This window comes from Schistocerca cancellata, chromosome 8 (genome assembly GCF_023864275.1).
Source record: "Schistocerca cancellata isolate TAMUIC-IGC-003103 chromosome 8, iqSchCanc2.1, whole genome shotgun sequence".
NCBI classification, from domain to species: domain Eukaryota; kingdom Metazoa; phylum Arthropoda; class Insecta; order Orthoptera; family Acrididae; genus Schistocerca; species Schistocerca cancellata.
The window spans coordinates 342,066,041-342,085,991 of record NC_064633.1 but is presented as its reverse complement, the minus strand read 5'-3'; the positions used below and the strand labels follow the sequence as shown (position 1 = coordinate 342,085,991).

General features: G+C 38.0%; 1 protein-coding gene across 1 annotated transcript in view; it reads right to left on the bottom strand.

The window, feature by feature from the left end:
• Positions 1-11,564: 11,564 nt before the first annotated feature.
• Positions 11,565-19,951, bottom strand: part of LOC126094510 (unconventional myosin-IXa-like) — a 303,759-nt gene continuing 295,372 nt past the window's right edge. Inside the window, 1 exon segment of the mRNA XM_049908919.1 lies at positions 11,565-15,825. Within this exon segment, the coding sequence (XP_049764876.1) occupies positions 15,641-15,825 (185 nt within the window). The 3' untranslated portion in view covers positions 11,565-15,640.

The following is a 19,951-nucleotide window of genomic DNA, read 5'->3' as shown; positions in this document are numbered from 1 at the left end:
AACACGACCAACAGAAGGGATCAGATGATAGGACACATTCTGAGACATCAAGGGATCTCCATTATAGTACTGGAGGGAAGTGGGTATGTGTGTGTGTGTGTGTGTGTGTGTTTGAGAGAGAGAGAGAGAGAGAGAGAGAGAGAGTGTATGTCTGTTTGGGGGAGGGGGGGGGGGCTAAAAATCGTAGTGGGATTGGATACTAACATGGCTCTGTAGTAGCTGCTGGTATTCCCATGTGTAGATATTCCACTTCTCCTTTCCAACAATCTGAATATGCATCCACTAATAATCACATATACCTCATTCAGTGACTGTTGTAACTACAGCATAAGCTCTTAGTTTCAATGAACTACATTCACACTCTTGCCTAATTAGCAAGATATGTAGAGAAGTTACAGCAAAAATTCCCCAAAACAAATGTAACACCTATAAATAATGTTGCACTAAATACAATGATGTTACTTCCAATCACAGAGAACGAAGTCAATGAAACTGTTCAAAAACTGAAAAATAAAAAGTCAGTAGGCTTAGATGAAGTACCAATGTGTGTACTGAAACAATGCATAGGGATTATACAGGGCCCATTAACAAATATAATAAATGAATCCTTCACATCAGGGACATTTCCAGAGCAGTTAAAACAGGCAAGAGTTGTACCTTTGCTTAAGAAAGGTAATGCAGAATACATAAAAAATTACCAGCCCATTCCCTGCTGTCAGCATTCTCAAAAATAATAAATCAATTATGAAAGACAGATTAATGAATTACCTGAATAAATACAATCTTTTAAGCAAATCACAGTTTGGTTTCCGAAGTGGAAAAAATACGGAGTCAGCCGTAACAGAAGTCACAAAAGTTGTACTTGATGCTCTTGATAAAGACGAGTGGATCTTTCTAAGGCATCTGATACAGTCGACCACAAGATTCTATTAAATAAATTAGAAGCATTAGGAATAAGAGAGGTAGCTAATGACTGGTTTTGGTCATACCTAACAGATAGGGTACAAAGAGTAGAGATAACACATATTTCAAATACAATTAAACATTTAGTAAAACATTTATCAGAATCAAAATACATTAATATAAGGGTTCCACAAGGTAGCACATTAGGACCATTACTGTTCCTGATATACATCAATAACTTTCCCAGTAGTGTTACTCGTGGTGAAAAAATTCTCTTCGCTGATGACAGCAATATTATAGTCACTGAGAAAGCAAGAGAACTCCTTGCCGAGAAAGCAAATGAAACTCTCAAGGAAGTTTACGATTGGTCAATAAGCAATAAAGTGACATTGAACATAAAGAACACTAATGCCATGAATTTCAGTTTGAAGAGGAAAAATGATCATGTTAAATTAAATGTTGATGGCACCTCTGTAGACTGTGTAACAAATGCAAAATTTCTACGAATGAATATTGGTTCTCAGTTGAAGTGGTGTGAACACACAAAGATACTTGCAAACAGAATGCCATCAGCATGTTATGTCCTTAGAATCCTATCATCACTGTGTAACATGCAGTGTCTTTTAGTTACATATTTTTCAAATGTACACTCAGTTCTTAGCTATGGCATTATTTTTTTGGAACAACTGCAAAAAATATGAGCAGTTTTCAAAATCCAGAAAAGAGCCATAAGAATAATAACCAAAAATACTAGTTGAGCTCATTGTAAAGATCTGTTCAAAACACTGGGGATTTTAAATGCTCATTTGAATACATTTACCAGTCAGTTGTGCACATCAAAAATAACATTGGTAATTACTGCAAAAACAGCTCTGTCCATGACCATGCAACAAGAGATAGACTCGACTCACATTTACCAAGAAAAAATAAACATAAAACTCAAAACAACATTTTCTACCAAGGAATAAAACTGTACAATAAATTACCAAAAGAGATTAAAGAAATTTCAAAAATACACTTACTTAAAAAGGCAGCTGGAAAGTACCTGTTATGCAATACATTTTACGCATTGAAGGATTACTTAAATAAAACAGAGTAGGGGTTTGATAAAAAATGTTATAAAAAATGTTATACAAACAAATAAATATAGTAATAATGATTATAAAACATCCAACATTCCACATAACACCTTCACTTTATGTTTTTTCCTTTTTCTTTCCTTTCTAGAAATACTTACCCCCAAGCTATGCACAGCACAATACTAACACCTCTTCCTCAACACCTCTTCCTCTTCCTGAACTCAACATCTCACTCATTTGGTTGTATGAATAAAAACGAGAACATTCTTCAGAGTTGATACTCAGAGCAAAAGAACATTCTCAAAGAAAGTTCTCAGTTTTGTATGAATAAAAACTAGGAAGCATAATCTCTGACCCTGGAGTACTTTGTCTCTACCTCCCCTCCTTACTGAGTAAGTTCTCAGCAAAGAGATTAAAATCCAACATCTTTGGTTCTCAGTTTGAGTCGTATGAATAAAACAGAGAATATACTTTATACTCAGATGTTCGGAGAAAGTTCTCTGGTTGGCATGAATAAAACGAGTCTGAGAATATACTTCACACGAGTATGTTCTCATTGTGGGTTGAAGGGTGGGGGAAGTTGCTCAAAGCAAAGTATATTCTCCGATTTCGTATGAATAAAGCCAAAGAAGTTTCTCACAAGCGGAGAACATTCTCTGTTTTTGTGAGTGAGCTCCATAGCATACTTCGAGCCACAGTCTAACATTATGTTAGACTGTGCTTCGAACTGAGTGAGTTGTGTTGTGATTAAGCGTTACGGAGTGTTTTTAGCGAAAATAGCGGAATTTATGTTTGTTGAAAGGCAAAAAAAGATATACATAGTACGCAGGAACACAGAAGAAAGGAACTGTAGAAGTTTGTATAGATTTAACAGTCAAAACATTAATTGGCTGGCGAATCACTTTCTTCCGGAAAATCACGAAAGAAGAGGAGGCGCCCTTTCCAATGAATGCAAAATGAAAATATTTTTGCGCTATTTAGCAGATCCAGGCTTTCAGATAGATGTAGGAGAAGATTTGGGAGTACACCAGACTACAGTATCACTAACATTTTGGTATGTTCTGCAACAGGTCAACAGGAAAGCACCATTGTGGATCAGATTTCCGAGAAATATTAACAAACTAGAAACAGCTAAAGTTAAATGGCAATCGAGATACAAGTTTCCATGTGCGGTAGGGGCCCTAGACTGCACTCACATACCTATCATGAAACCTTCTTCACATGGAGACGAATAAGTCAATCGAAAGGGCTTTCCATCTATAAACGTGCAGGTGGCGTGTGACAACAGTGAAATGTTTACGAGTGTTGATGCTTCATTGCCAGGGTCTGTACATGACGCTAGGATATGGAGAAACTCCGATGTCTATCGTATATTGCGTGAGAACCAGTGCAACGCCCTAATTTTAGGAGATGAAGGATATGGCATTGCACCGTGGTTAATGACACCATTTCAAAATCCAGAAACACCTGATGAGAGGGCATACAACAGACTTCATTCTAAGGAAAGGGTGATAATCAAACGGTGCTTTGGACAGGTGAAAAGGCGTTTCCCAATTCTGCAAAATAAGGCTCGCCCAAACAAAAATCCCCAGTGTGATAGTAGCCTGTTTTGTTTTGCAACCTAGTGTGTACAGTGTGTGCGGCATTACATTATTTGTAGAAAAAAAGTATTGTATACCAGGAGTAAATGTAATGATTGTCTCTAACCAGAAGTCTGTAAATATATGTTTATACGAATTAGCTTCTTTTAAATTGATCTAAATTTGTAAATACTTTGACGTGCCCTACATCCTTGTAAGGAGAGATCTACAGATGAATAAAGCTACTACTACTACTACTACTACTACTACTACTACTTTCCTACATTTATCGTCACATATGCTGATTTGGTCAACATCTCATTGCCACTTTCCATTCTGACCTTTTTCAATGGCATTGTTACAGCTGAATAGTCCTTTGTAAGATGCTGATAAAGTATATTGAATATAGATGTGCATGTGCTGCCACTATCCACAAGAGCTGTGCTCAACATTTCACCTATTTTGATCTCTATTAAACTGTCATATACCTCCCAGTTCCTCTCATCTTCTTCTAAAGAACACTGTTCCACTTTGTGGTGAAGCAAGCTGGGATAATTTTAATTCCCCTGTTGTTTTGACATCTGCCTCCTTAAAATTCAATATTTCAATTTTAACTAATTACCACTAACACACGTGAATATAATCCGTATTTTCATAAAAGAGAAAGATTGGCCTTTAGTTTTAAAGAATATAACACCAGGTCTAATTTTGTGTTTATTTTTATGTATGTAATTGATTTTCTAATTTATTTGGACTATTCCTAGTTAATATCTTTTGTTATAGGATGAAATCAGTAATTGTCACGTAACTTGAATTCTATTGTTGACATGTAAACAAAGGTAAATTCTGCACTAAGTATAAACATTTGGAGGAACTACTAATAGTAATTTTAAAGGATCTATTTGGATCTGTTCGAAAACATGTTAGCAAAGCCAGCCTTTAATTAATTCCAAAGCAATTAACAGTTTTGTCAAAAGTATTGTTTGTGTAACTATATATGTTAATTTCATTATTTAAACAAATAATTTTGCTTAACCCTTATAGTAGAAGAAAGTGTTAAAAAGACAATTTTTTGATGTATTCAGTTAATTTAATGAGTTAAGTTTTAATTGTAATTTCTGTACATTTAACTTGGACAATTGGTTTCAGCGAGGATATAAGGGCCCGATTTTTGATCGTGAGTCAGTCAGTCCACGGCCGAGTTTCAGACGAGTAACCTGTGCTGATTAGAATGACAACAATGCTTCAAATTAGCTGTGGATTAAGTGTTAAACAATTAGGCCGTGTGCAAAAACCAACGACTGTCCGCTCTCTACGTACCTGATTATTCTTCAAGAATGGTGAACTTTTTAGTTACGTTTTACTGCTCGTAGATGTTCAACAGTAAACGAAGCAGTATGTGGAGGTTTGCGTTCAAACTATTAATGAAGCTTATCGAAAGTTAAACAATGGTGCACTGGCCAAATAACTGTGTATTATTGGGGGGGGGGGGGGGGGGGGGGGTTGTGAACAGTGACATTTAAGTACTGTGAAACGTAGCTGTGCATCTGTCAGCTACATTATTTACCACAGTCAGTGTTATTTACTGTAGTCAGTGTCAAAATTACAAACCCCACCTTCCAGCTAGTGTAAGCAACACGGTACGTCAACACCGAGGACAACAAATGAAGAAAATAAAAGCAGGTGGAACCGCTACAACTTTGTCATCAGTGTACACCACTGATATTTCTGGTTTGCTGGTCCCTCGTCATTTATTCAGTGGTTTTTTGACAGATAATTCCACTACCTCCACTGGTGCCTTATCAGGTCTGCGACTGTTCCCAAAATCTAGTGTTTCCTTATTTTCATCCAGGCTTTCTGATAAGGCTGACCAAATAGCAAATAATTTCAAATCTTCATCTTTCATCAACTTGGTTCATGGAATTTTAAAGGTACATCTCTCCTTACAATTAATGCAGTTCACTATTAATTCCATCATATCAAATTCCTCTTCCTCTGCTTCATTTAAACTACTGTGCCGTACAAGTCTCTTCTCCTCCTCCTCTTGATCAGAAACTTCTTCCCTTTCACCTTCTTTCCCTTCTTCTTCTCCCATTCCACTTAAGCCTTCTTCTGCTTCATCATCATCTTCATCTGCCTTCTCTTCTGTTTTCCCTCTTTCAGTGCTTTCTTCGATTTACCCAAGTCATCTTCTCTTCTATCATTCATACCATTCTCCCCCACTTTCTAATCCTCAGCTAGACCACCTCCTTGTTCACTGCCTTTGCTTTGTAGTTGACTGTCACCTTCCCTGTCTTCCTCTTTGCCTTCTTCATGATAAGTTCCCTTCCTTTACTCTTCTCAAATCCGATAGAAGCATTGATTACCATCTACCAGACCCCCTTGTCTATCCTTTCCTCATCCTTTCTTGATTTCCAGTCTCTTATTCTTCTGCTGCTTCTATGTCTTCCTTGTTCTCTCTCCACTATAGTGACTCCTGCTCCCACACATTCTTTCAAAGCTTGGATTATTAGTGACTTTGCCTCCCATCAGGTCATATCACTTCTGGCTATATCTATCTCAGTTCGTTCTGCCTCTTTTTTCTGGACTGATCAGAGTGACATCCATGAACTTGCTGGTGCCAGCTCCTGTTTTGTTGTGCGGCTGACCATGACCTGTCTCAGATTCATAACAAATCAGCAATCCAGCTTTTTTCATCACTTTTTCAATGGTATGAAAATTCTGCTAACCACCACCTCACTTAATTGAAAGTTAATTCCTTTAAGGATAGAATCTCCTTTGTCTTACGTATTCACGTTCTTCACCTTCACTTTCTTGTTGGCTGCTGTTCTGATCCTCTCTTCTGGCCTCTACAACTTTGAACGATCCTGCCTCCAACCGTTTGCCAGCACCCATCACCACATCTTTCAATCTCTGCCTGTGTACTATTTTGCTCTGTGTTGACCTGAGTGGCATCACATTAGCTGGTAACAACTTCCAATTCTCCTCTGATAGTTTCATCTATTTGCTACTTTGTCATGACGTCAACTTCACTGGAGGCTCATCTCTGCTGCTCACGATGCCTCACCCCCTCCCCCACCACCCCCTCCCACTTCACTACCACTAAATTCACTCAATTTGTGCTCATTGTTGCAATTTGCTGTATTCCACACCTCGCTCTTGGTTATTGCTGATATTGCTCAACAATTTCCCCTCCTTGCTGTCCAGTCTTTGTGTCCTTGTCTGTTTCCATTATTGTAATAATAATTCAGGGTCTCTGCTGTCCACACCAAATAGTTGAGACTGGATGCCAGTTCGTGTGTATGCAGACCACTACAAATTCATTTCTTAGTTTTTGAGCGTGTTCTGGTTTCAGTCTCTCCCTCTTCCTTCTCTCAATAGTATTCGCTCACTGTGTGGGTTTTCCCTGTTTCTTCCTTTCCCACCTTGTGGCTCATTATTATTCTCCTGATTGGATCCATCCATGTAATTTATGCACTGTTCAGGTGATGTACAATTGTTAAACTGTGGTTCTGTCCACTGTACTTTCCCCACAAAACTCTCATCATCATTCCCTGAACCTCGCACTCTACTTCCTGTAATCCTTTTGGCAATTTCTCCCATAATGCTAAACTGTAACTCACAGCAGGGAATGCCAATGATAGAAGCCTGTTCATAAATTATCTTCAGAATGTCTGGTACCAATATCTCCTACAAATGTTCTATTTCATCAGACTGAAACTGACATGTCTGAGAAGTTTCACAAGCCAACAAACAGAATAAATAGACAATATTGTGCACTGACTGCCTCATCTGTTACACCATCATCAAGGCTGTCATGACTGCTGAAGCTCCCAGAAATGGTCAGGGTGTTTGAAGTGTGGAACACTGTGTGCAATTATTTCCGAGTAAAGAAAAGTGCCTCAATGAGGACTGGCGTCAGAAGTAATTTGTTGATGCAACCAAATGATAACTTCCTACTGCCTGCAGGTGAATGGCCTCACATAATGTATAAATAAGATATTCACAGATATGCTCACAGTGCATGTTGATTTTGAAAAGAGAGAGTGGCATACAATATAGCCTGTCATGATATTTGCATACAACTCCCCAAAGCAAGGCACTACTGATTTTCCTTGTAACATGGTCAAGAGGCTGAAACAGCAATGGAAAGATTATTTCTGTTTCAGTCTGATGAAGAAGAGTAAGGTTACATCTAATGCCTCATCATCTGAAATGAAGAAGCAAGACAGCTGACAGGCATACAGACCTTGAAGACCCAGGTTAAGGACTGGGACCATTATAGCACCAAACACTGACTTGTGCACTACAAACGCAGGAAACCTAGTGTGGATTTTTATATCTGTGCAGCAAACGGATTTATCAGAAAAGTTATTAAAGTGCCACTTTGTCACACATCAAATCCTATGGGATTCTCCAGATGTCGCCTACAAAATTGAGGATGAGGATCGTACATCAATGAGACAAAAGCGTCATTCACAATCTTACGATGACTCATATTATATAGTTCCAAATAAATAGAAATGACTTGCATGTACTACAAACTCCAAGCGTGAAATTCTTATGGACCCAGGTGAAAAAATTTGATGGTGTCAGCATGTAGGTAAGCTTGAACTTCAAAAACTGTAATGATGTGTAGACCTGCAGATACAAATCTAGCATACCTTCACTCAGTACTGTCCTCCAGCATAAATCACCTGGGACAAGTCAGCCAAGGCCAATAAGGTATTTATTATATAGAAGTGCGCAGTACAAATATTACGTAAAGTTCCAGAATGCGATTTTCACTCTGCATCGGAGTACACGCTGATATGAAACTTTCTGGTAGATAAAAATTGTGTGCTGGACTGAGGTAGGAGACGAGGTACTGGCAAAAGTAAAGCTGTGAGTACGGGGCGTGAGTTATGCTTGGGTAGCTCAGATGGTAGAGCACTTGTCTGCGAAAGGCAAAGGTCCCGAGTTTGAGTCTTGGTCCAGACACAGTTTTAATCTGCCAGAAAGTTTCATTATGTAAAGTTGCTGTAAACAAACTTCTTCCAGAAACTCTTTTCAGGGACCTTCAGCATCATGGTGTGGGGAAACATTGGGTATGATGCATGTCACATTTGGTACAGACTGAGGGAACATAGCACAGTGTTACATTACTGACATCCTGCGTCCTTGTGAGTTACCTTTCATGCGACAGTATTATGAACGACCCATATTTCATCAGGTTGATGCTCATCCATACTTGGCACATGTCACTACAAACTGTCTGTGTGATGTTGAGTTACTCCCATGCCCAGCATGATTCTCAGATTTGTGCCTAATAGAAAATGTGTTGGATCACTGGCCAGTGTGTCTGGGCAGTTCTAGGCGCTTATCTGGAACCGCGCGACCGCTACGGTCACAGTTTCGAATCCTGCCTCGGGCATGGATGTGTGTGATGTCCTTAGGGTAGTTAGGTTTAAGTAGTTCTAAGTTCTAGGGGACTGATAACCTCAGATGTTAAGTCCCATAGTGCTCAGAGCCATTTGAACCTTCTTTTTTTGTGTTGGATCAGCTTCGAAGCCCATTCTGTTCAATGCCAGTATCAAGGACATAGAACAAGTGACTACAATTGTGGGCCAACTTGCTTCAGCAGTGGATGCAACAGCTTTACGACCCAAGCAAGTAAGTGCACGCATCCAGGCCAGAGGGGTGCAATGTCATGCTGATGGGAAGGCATATACTATGGAGTTCTTTGTAAATTTGACTTAATTTGTTATCTTTGAAATAACATCACATACCCTACCCTCTTAACCCATGAAGTTTCACTTGGGTGCTTAACTTTTGTCACACAGTGTATTTGTTACACAGTATTTCAGGCTGGCAAAATCCTTGCTCTGCATCTATTGTCAAGCATTCATGCCAAACAAGTCATGTACCAAGTTTACTAAGGAATTTTTACAGTCTGTACAGAGACAGCATCTAAACCTTTTAGTGTGTGTGTGTGTGTGTGTGTGTGTGTGTGTGTGTGTGTCCTAATTTTATAAGCTGTTGGATTTGAAGTCTTTACCTCTTTCCAGGTTGATCCATTTGTTTTTGTGGTGTTTCATTGCGACTTTCAAATTGACAATTCTTCAAAGGTCTCAGTGAAGTTAATGAAATTCTGTGACTTATTTATTAATCTAGACATATCTTTAACTTATATTGTCTCCTTTTAGAATACACCATCACCCCATTTATGTTGTGATTTAATACACTGAAGAGAATATACATCTAGAAGGCCTCATGGAAACAGTACCTCATTTCTCCGCGATGTGTAACTAGTGCTTTGACAACTGTGCCACCTCACTCACTACACAGTAAAGCACCTAGCAAAGACTAGCTTTTCAAAGAAGGTGAAATTCGTCCAACAAAACAGATATTTATACTGCTGTGCAGTTACCAGAATTAAATTTTCACACTGCACTGGAGTGTGTGCAGATTAGAAACTTCCTGGCAGATTAAAACTGTGTGCCAGACTGAGACTCTGTGCAGTTAAGCAACTAAGATACTCCATACCCCAAATAAAGTAGAAACAGTAACAGTTCCTTTCTGTTTCAAAGACCAACCCATCACTTGTATCTATCTTTGAAGCTATTTGGCTAGTAGTGGTTTCTATATGTATTTGATTGTACTTTTTTATTATTTATGTGACAGAAGTGTCATGAATGTGAGATATTTAAGCTTTAACTTCTGTCTAAACTTCACATCTTTCACTTCCAACCTCATAAGTATGTAGTTCCAGTCCCCACCCCTACCCTTCCTTCTTTTTTAACTAGGTTTTTAAGACTATAGAGTGTATATTTTTAATATATGACATCTGAGCCCTTGTAACTTTACTTTTATTTTCCTAAATCTTTGTTAGCTGCATCTATACCTGTATCAGGATAACGAAGTGATTGACAGCTAGGGGTGTAAGACGGAAGAAAAGCTGTTCAGCAAAATCATACAATGAAAACTCCAGGTTTCCCTGTGCCATGCACCTCATGGTGGTTTTCAGAGTAGGAGTTGTTTATTGACAGAAGAGGACAGCTACCATAGCAACAACCAGTTGGAGCACAAGTTTGGTCACACCTTCTATCCAAAGCGTAATCATCATACTGCTCTGCTTCCTCAGCTGTCAGATCCAGTCAGTTGCGGACAACACTTGCACCTCGTAACGTAACAATGCTGATTCATTTTCACTGTTTGCAATGTCTATGTGTGACATGTTTATTTTCTTGGAAATTTCAAAAGCTAGTTGCGAAAGTGTGCAAAAAAAGTAAGAAGATTATTACCCCTTTGCTAAGCAAATCCAGTATTACACGTTAACTGGCAGCGTGAATGCATCTAGAATGGAAATGCCTAGCTGTTGCTGCCACGACGACGTTGTGTGCACGGGACAAATGTGAACCGACAACATAGCCCCCTCCAATGCTTGAATCTTAATCACTTTGTTATTTTGATCGAAGTATAGTCTGTCACTATATATTGCACTGAGGACGTATCCTCTATAAGAGAACTTGCTAACATTTTGCAAGATATATACATAGACCTTTCTCTACCTTCCATACACTTCAGAAAACGGTTGCAAAAATTTCGAGCTAATGATCAACTGCAGCATTTTTTTTAATCTTACTTCTCAGAGATCATCCTTGTTAGTGGGAATACAGTTACTCAATACCACGATCCGCAGAATTCTTTTCACTCATCTCCCCATCCTGCCCCACTCCCCATCCCATTTTTGTCCTCTGCCTCTCTGCTCACATCAAGACTGTAGGTACCCTCATAATTTTTTGAGTCTAGTTTATACTGTACTTTATGGATCATTAACTAGCTCTATACTTTCTTCTATGCAAATAGTAATGAAGTATTGTTTATGGTGGTGCCTAAGTCAATGTGGTGATTGTTTCACTGTTCCCACTACACACAATCAAAACCAGATGATAGCATGATGAAATATGAACAACTTGTACAAGGAAAGGGAAGATGATAAGATGCAAGTTTAGACATTTTAATTCCAATATATATCAGCTGGCACTTTTTAAAAGACCGCATACAATTAAAGATATACATGTACATGTAATTATTGTGTATGTTCATTTGTACATCATTCCTACAAATACAAAATTATTTGTTTTGTGTAAGAATTTTCTAAATTTGTTAGAAATATACAATTTTCTACTATCACAAAATATTATATATCTAGAGCAGATGCTCTTTACATTTCAATTTATGTAAGAGAATCATCTCGTAACATTAATAGACATGAACTTACATTCTTGAACAATGGAAAAGTTTAGAATTATTAAAATACAATGAGGACAAACATACATAGATATGTATACTTTACGATATAAATAGTACTTACAACTTTGTTACAACCACATGACTTCAAAGCTTGAAAACTATAACAGTGTTATATTGATAAACAATATTTACTTCATGGTACACTACTGAACAATCAAAAATGTTGCATACTGCGGAACTCTACTGTCAGTCAAAAGATAACTTACTCTGTCCAGCATTTACGAGATCTGCTATAAAGGCAAATCACCAACTCATACTGCACAACAGAAACAAGTTACATATAATACAAATAAAGTAAGGTGTCACAGTAAATGTGCACTGAGATCAGTGCACATGTCAAATAATCACTAAAATTCAAGAGTTAAGAGCCTCCAGTAACAGAGCATAGAAATGTTAACTATGTGAAATACGTCACTAACTACCAGGTTACAGCAACACAAATTAAAATTTTACCTGCTTGTGGTTGTTTCAGGACTATCTTTGCCCTACCAAATGATATCAGACAAATGTTTCAAATTTGCAGACTTTATATGTTATCACAATATATGAGGGAAAGTTCAAGTTCTGTAATGGTTATGTTTTCCCAGGAACTGAATTCAAGATTGGAACTTATAAGAAATAATTGTCAAAAGCAAATGAAAGTTATATTCAGATGTGATGTTCAACACAAGATTAAATCAATAAAGGAACTGAAAGTACTTATTTTCAGAATCCATTCTTTGAATGTTAGAATCCAAATTGTGATCTTATTATGAACAGTCAATATATATTGCTATACCTGAATGAGGATGAATTTCACACAAAAAGAAGCGCTGTAACTTTCCTGAACAGTGCAAAATAAATTGTTCCGTAAACAAAGTACAGAAACTGGGCATTGAGTACACTAACTACCAGAACAATTAATGAAAAAGTGTGAGTATTATTGCAAGGATACCTTAGTACGACACAGTTTATGAGTTTCAGTGCCAAACTTACAGATAGTTACAGTATTTCATCTTAGTTACACCACTACTAAAAATCTCGACAAGTATAAAGCTACAATTTATTGAATATAATACATGGAACCAAATAATGCTAAAAACATAGATAAAACACAATAGACATATGGGAAATTTATAAATATTAAATAATCAGTTCACACATTTTTTCTTTTATAAAGTACCCAGCTACACTGTCTATTACACCGGGTACTCAGTCAAAAGTACCACATGATCAACTATGGTAACAAAATAGCTATCAAAATAAGAGCAAACTATACAATTAGTGAAAGAAACGTATGTTAAACTGTATTTCACTGTGTGAGACAGAAAAGTAGTGTCAGCTTGCCAATTCCAAAATAAAAGCAAGGTTAAAAAAAAGATACAGCAACAAAGCAAATGCTCACTAAACTTCCAACTTACAAATTGTTCTTTACAGAACAGAACAGTACTTAAGGTATGATGTGTTTAACATGAAATAGTATTTGTAAATAATGAAAGATAACCATTGTGTATCACTCAAGGCTAGGAGAGAGAAAAATAGCCAGTATGGAGCTGGAAGCACTGATCAGTATTAATTGAGATTCAAATTTCACAGTGCCAACAATTAGCTGGCAGCTGAAAACCAAAAAGAAATAACAGGATACAGAAGGAAAAGAATACAAGAAGGTAACACTGAGAGGAACTAAATAAAAGGAAAACTGAGGGCAAGAAAACGTACTCCAGACAAAAAATGATACGTCATGCTTATAATTTCCTTTATCTTCCCCCCTTTCCTGATTTATTTTTTAAAGACAACAGCAGCCTAAACAATTGAGATTTGAGATTCAATGTGTATTATCTCTGTTTTTGTGCTGTCAGTTCTGTTGTAGTTACATCTGAGTGTAATTGGAAGTGGTAAGCTCTCTTCTAGCTCACAAGCTTTTTGCATATTTGACAAAATTCATGGTAAGATATTAACATTAATGATTAAATTGTGAAAACAGAACAAAATTTCTGTGTTGATGCCTCTTGATTCTGCAATAGCAATAAGTCAGCTGTTGCACCTAACTACACATTATTTGTCACAAAGATGAAGCTTCTTATGTTTCCACAAATGTAGACTTTTTTTAAATTCCACTGATTTTGTGAAGACGAGTCATAGTGTTGTTTGTGATTTAACCAGTAGTCTCAAAAAATCAAGCAAAATGCCTCAATGAATTAAAAAGTTCCTTCCTCAACATCTACTACAAAGAAAGGTGCTTCCTCAACATCTACTACAAAGAAAGGACTTACAAAGAGATGATACAGCAATCAGGACCAAAATTTTGATTGACTGATTCTATTTTCCTTCACAAAAGGACTTCATAAATCTTCAGAGAGGTTCTTATCTAGTCAAACCTTAAGGGTACCTACTATAATGGAAGCATCATAAAAGAGGACAGTTAACAAGTACTCTGAAATTTGACTACCTGGTTACCACGAAGGATGTAATAAATAGTAGTATGTAATAAATATTAAGATATAACTCCTTACATACACAATTCAAAGAAAATAATGGAAGCCTACACAATGATGCAGGAGGAGTTGGAGAGGGTGCATTCATTTCATAGTTTATCCTGAATGCTGGATTTTCAGTTATCATCATTTGCACAGGGGATAAATTACATCCTCCTTCCATGCTGATGTCCTCTGTGCTGCTAATACGAAGCTTTTTCAGTGAAAAATCATTATTTTTGCCTTGCTGTGAAGCTTTATCTTTTGTACTTCTTTTGTAAGTGGAATTTTCATTGCAAGTATCACAACTAATTCATCGCTTCAGAATCAATGACACCTACACTCTAACATGTCCTAAAAAACATTAACAACACATTCTATTTAAATTCTATTTCTGAATTTCATGAATAATTTCAATAGTCACATATTTAAACCGGCTAAGAATTTGGTTTTTTATTACAAAATGAATTCATACATTAATAACTGGTACAAGAATCTGGTTTAATCTTTGAGAGAAAACACAAAGAAATGACTCATACAATACCAGCCATGTTTTAGTACATCTTATAAACTATATACAGATTACAAAAATAATTAAAACTGCAGGGTTAAAATATCCAGTCTTAACTTCCATGAAATTTCAATACACATCTGCAATGCACATACATTTACACATATATACAAAGTTTGTAATTTAAGTAACAAAAACAAAATGTTTATGTGCAAACGCTAAGAAGACCAGTATCTCTATTCTCAAATATAAAATCAATGTTCACAACAAAAACATTTTATTTTCTGCACAAATATTTTAACGCAGTTAATAAAGATTAACAACAGAGCATTTCCTGCAACTATAATAGTTTGTAAGAAAAACTTGTAAATTCTGTATAAAAATGTTTTACAAATAATGGTATTCTCACATGACATTTAAGTAGTAATTCACATCTCACAACAATGATACCAATTACAACACTTTAAGCGTAGCTTCTGTGTCTACAAAAAGAGACACAGATTTGTAACAAGGAATAAGAGTTTTACTAATTTAACTGCAAATATAATAGTGTCACAGTAAAAACACAGAAGTCAATGAATAAGGCAGTGTTGTTGAGACAGAATAATTATGTACAATTGCTAGCCATACATATGTATATAATGTTACAGATCTTTCTGTATTTGCAGTATTCACAATCACACGAAACATATAATTTCCTGATTCACAACTACTTTCTTTGACACTGTTACATACATACACAGACACACTATACTAAGAAATAATTCCAAATCACAGATATTCAATACAAAACCCTTCAATGGCCTAATAATACAGAAGTTAGACCATGATGGGATCCTCATCACAGTCTGTGTGTGCAGGCGGTGGAAAAAGAGATACAACACTGTTGTCAGATGATGACTGTCGTTTTAGTTTCCTTGCTGATTCATCATCATCTGTGCCAGGTATGGAGTAAGACACAGCAGCAGGATGTTGACGCATACGTCGTATTGTAGGCTGATGAACTGAAATGAAAATTTGGTCTGTCAGTAAAAAAATGAATGGACGAAGACCAACACTTTTTACAAATTATAATACTTCATAATTACTCCTAAACCCACTTTTTTATGTCAGTCAATTATCCTTTTTCACAATTTCTTTTTTCTTAATAGTGTTTTTGCCCTTTCTCTTTATTTTCTCGTCCTATTCTCAGTTCTCTCCTTCCCAAACATCTTATGAATTCCCCTACTCCCCATTCTACTGGTAAAATATTTATTTGCCTGATAAGGGATGTATTACAACACACTTTCTGACAATATTACGAAAAGGATACCATAGAGTGGAGATGCTGATTCACAGAAATACTACTAAACAAGTAAGCTTTCTGCCAAAAGGCCTGTTTCTGAATTAAAAAACATACCCACACACACATTCACACATACGCAAATGCAACTCGCATACACATGAGCACTGTCTGTGGCGGTCGAAGCCAGAATCTGGCTTTGACAGCAAGAGACAGTGATCAGATGTGCGAGAGTGGCATCTGCATGAATATGTGTTCTAACAATACGAGAGAAGGAAAGTTGCTACTCACCATATAGCAGAGAGGCTGAGTTGCGATAGGCACAATTAAAAAGATTCACACAATCATAGCTTTCGGCCATTAAGGCCTTTGTCAGCAGTAGACACACACTCACACACACACTCACGCAAGCACAACTTGCACACACGTCTACAGTCTCAGAGAGCTGAAACTACACTGCGAGCAGCAGCACCAGTGCATGATGGGTGTGGCAACTGGGTGGGGGTAAGGAGGAGACTGGGCCAGGGAAGGGGAGGGATAGTATGGTGAGAGTGGCGGACAGTGAAGTGTTGCAGTTTAGACGGAGGGTAGGAGAGAAGGTGCTGAGGAGGGGTAAGTAGCGGAGAGGAGAGAAATAAAAATAAAAATGAAAGAAATTAAAAGACTGGGTGTGGCGGTGAAATGACGGCTGTGTTGTGCTGGAATGGGAACAGGGAGGGGGCTAGATGGGTGAGGACAGTGACTAACGAAGGTTGAGGCCAGGAGGGTTACGGAACGTAGGATGTATTGCAAGGAAAGATCCCACCTGCGTAATTCAGAAAAGCTGGTGTTGGTGGGAAGGATCCATATGGCACAGGCTGTGAAGCAGTCATTGAGATGAGAGGTATCATGTTTGGCAGCGTGTTCAGCTACAGGGTGGTCCACTTTTTTTTTTGCCACAGTTTGTCAGTGGCCGTTCATGCGGACAGACAGATTGTTGGCTGTCATGCCTACATAGAATGCAGCACAATGGTTGCTGCTTAGCTTGTAGATCACATGACTGGTTTTAAAGGTAGCCCTGCCTTTGATGTGGTAGGTAATGTTAGTGACCAGACTGGAGTAGGTGGTGGTAGGACGATGTATGGGACAGGTCCTCACCCATCCAGCCCCCTCCCTGTTCCCATTCCAGCACAACACAGCCGTCATTTCACCGCCACACCCAGTCTTTTAATTTCTTTTATTTTTATTTCTCTCCTCTCCGCTACTTACCCCCTCCCCCCCTCAACACCTTCTCTCCCTGGTGCTGCTACTCGCAATGTAGTTTCAGCTCTCTAAGACTGCAGACGTGTGTGCAGGTTGCTCTTGCGTGAGAGTGCGTGTGCATGTGCGTGTGCGTGTGTGTGTGTGCGTGTCTCTTCTGCTGACAAAGCAGAAGCCTTAATGGCCGAAAGCTATGATTATGTGAATCTTTTTATTGTGCCTATCGCAACTCAGCATCTCCGCTATATGGTGAGTAGCAACTTTCGTTCTCTCGTATTGTTACATTTCATCCTGGATTTTCCATTGTTTAATACGTGTTCAAATTCAGAAGTGTGCGTTTTGGCTAAAAGCTTACTTGTTTAGCAGTCTTTTCGTTGTGCCTGCCTGCAACTCGGCATCTCCACTACACAGTGAGTAGCAATCTATCCTTTTCATAATATTGTTACACTCCATCCTCTATGTCCCATTGTTTAAAACATTATAATGACAGTATGGCTTCATTTATTTCCCATGACCCACGGGCCTTGCCAAGGTGGAGCGGCTCGCATGCCTCAATGGGAGACACAAGATTCACTTTGGTAACATTTTTCTGGGATGCATTTTTGGGTCAGAGGTCTTAGGTAAAAGCAAAAAGGGTACAAAGTCAAACTCAGGAAGAACATAGCTCTAGGAACAGTCAGTATAGCAGCTGTAAATTGTCGTAGCTGTGTTGGGAAAGTACACAAGCACCAAGTGCTAATAGAAACCACTAATGCTCAAATGGTTATAGGCACTGAAAGAGGGCTGAAACCGGAGATAACTTCAACTGAAACTTTTGTAAAGAACCTGATGGTGTTCAGAAAGGATAGGTTAAATACAGCTGGCAGTGGTACGTTTGTTGCCATTGTAAGTATTTTATCTTGTATCAAAATTGAAGTAGATAGTTCCTGTGAGTTAGTATGGGTAGAGGTCATTCTGGGCAACTGGATTAAAATAATAATAGGATCTTTTTACTGACCCCCCAATTTAGATGTTACAATTCCTGAAAGGTTCAAAAAAACTTTAGTCTAATTTCAAACACATACCACACTCATTCGATTATAGTTGGTGGTCACTTTTATTTACCCTCGATATGTTGGCAAAAACACATACTTAAATCTGGAGGTATGCATAAAATATCATTTGAAATTGTGCTAAACGCAGTCCCTGAAATTTATTTTGAACAGTAAGTTCACGAGCCCATTCAAACAGCTAACAGTTGCAAAAGAACACCTGACCTCTTAGCAACAAATAATCCTGAGCTAATAGCGAGCATCAACATGGGGACAGGAGTTCTTCAACACAGGGTTGTTGTAGCAAGACCAAATACTGTAACTCCCAAATCCACCAAAAATAAAAATATATCTATTTAAAAAAAAAAAAAAAAAAAAAAATTCATTTGATGCCTTCCTCACAGACAATCTCCAAATCTTCCAAATTAACAATGTAAGCATAGACCAGATGTGGCTTGAATTCAAATAAATAGTTATCAACAGCAACTGAGAGATTTATACCAAATAAATCAACAAAGGACGGAGATGATCCCCCACAGTACAGGCCCATAAACACAAAATCCCCACGACTGGCAATCTTTTGTAGAACCTAAAAATTTAGCATGGTTTTCAATGCCAGATGCTTATAATAGTTTCCACGACATACTTGGTCTCAAAACCTGGCAGAAAATCCAAAAAGATTCTGGTCGTATGTAAAGTATGCTAGCAGCAGGAGACAATCACACAATCAGTGCCATGTCTGCATATTAGCGATGGAAATACTGTTGATGACAAGCGCTGCTAAACCAGAGTTACTAAACATACCTTCACAAATTCCTTAACCAACAAAAACGAAGTAAATACAAAAAAAGCTTTTTATGTATGCAAGCTTTCAGAGGCAGTGGCTCCTTCTTCTGGCAAAGGGGTGGAAGGGGAAGGAAGTGGGATGAAGGAAACTGATGAACAGGTTCAGGAAAAGGTGTTAGAGTTCAGAACAGTCACCCAGAACACCAGGTCAGGGGGTGAGAAGAAAAGACTGATTGTTGGGGACTGCACCTGGCGGATTTGAAAACCTGACAGCATAAAGGTGGAAAATGGCTCTGAGCACAAAGGGACTTAACATCGTAGGTCATCAGTCCACTAGAACTACTTAAACCTAACTAACCTAAAGACGTCACACACATCCATGTCCAAGGCAGGATTCGAACCTGCGACTGTAGCAGTCCCGCGGTTCCGGACTGCAGCGCCTAGAACCGCATGGCCACCGCGGCCGGCGCATAAAGGTGGAAGATTAGGGTAACATGCAAGACAAAAATTACTGCTAAAACATTATACATGAGTTAATACGAGTGAAAAGCTAAGTGCATTTTATGTAATAGAGATGGGAGGAGGACAGCGAAAAATACACACGAAAAAGAATGAAAGACGTACAAAGCAAACAGAGTGAAGAAAGGAGTGGTTACTGTGAATAAATGTGGAGACGGAAGAAAGAAATAAGTTAAGGCCAGGTGGGTGGCGAGAACCAAGGACATGTATTAGCGCTAGTTCCCGCCTGCAGAATTCAGAAACTGGTGTCTGGGTGAAGAATCCAGATGGTGC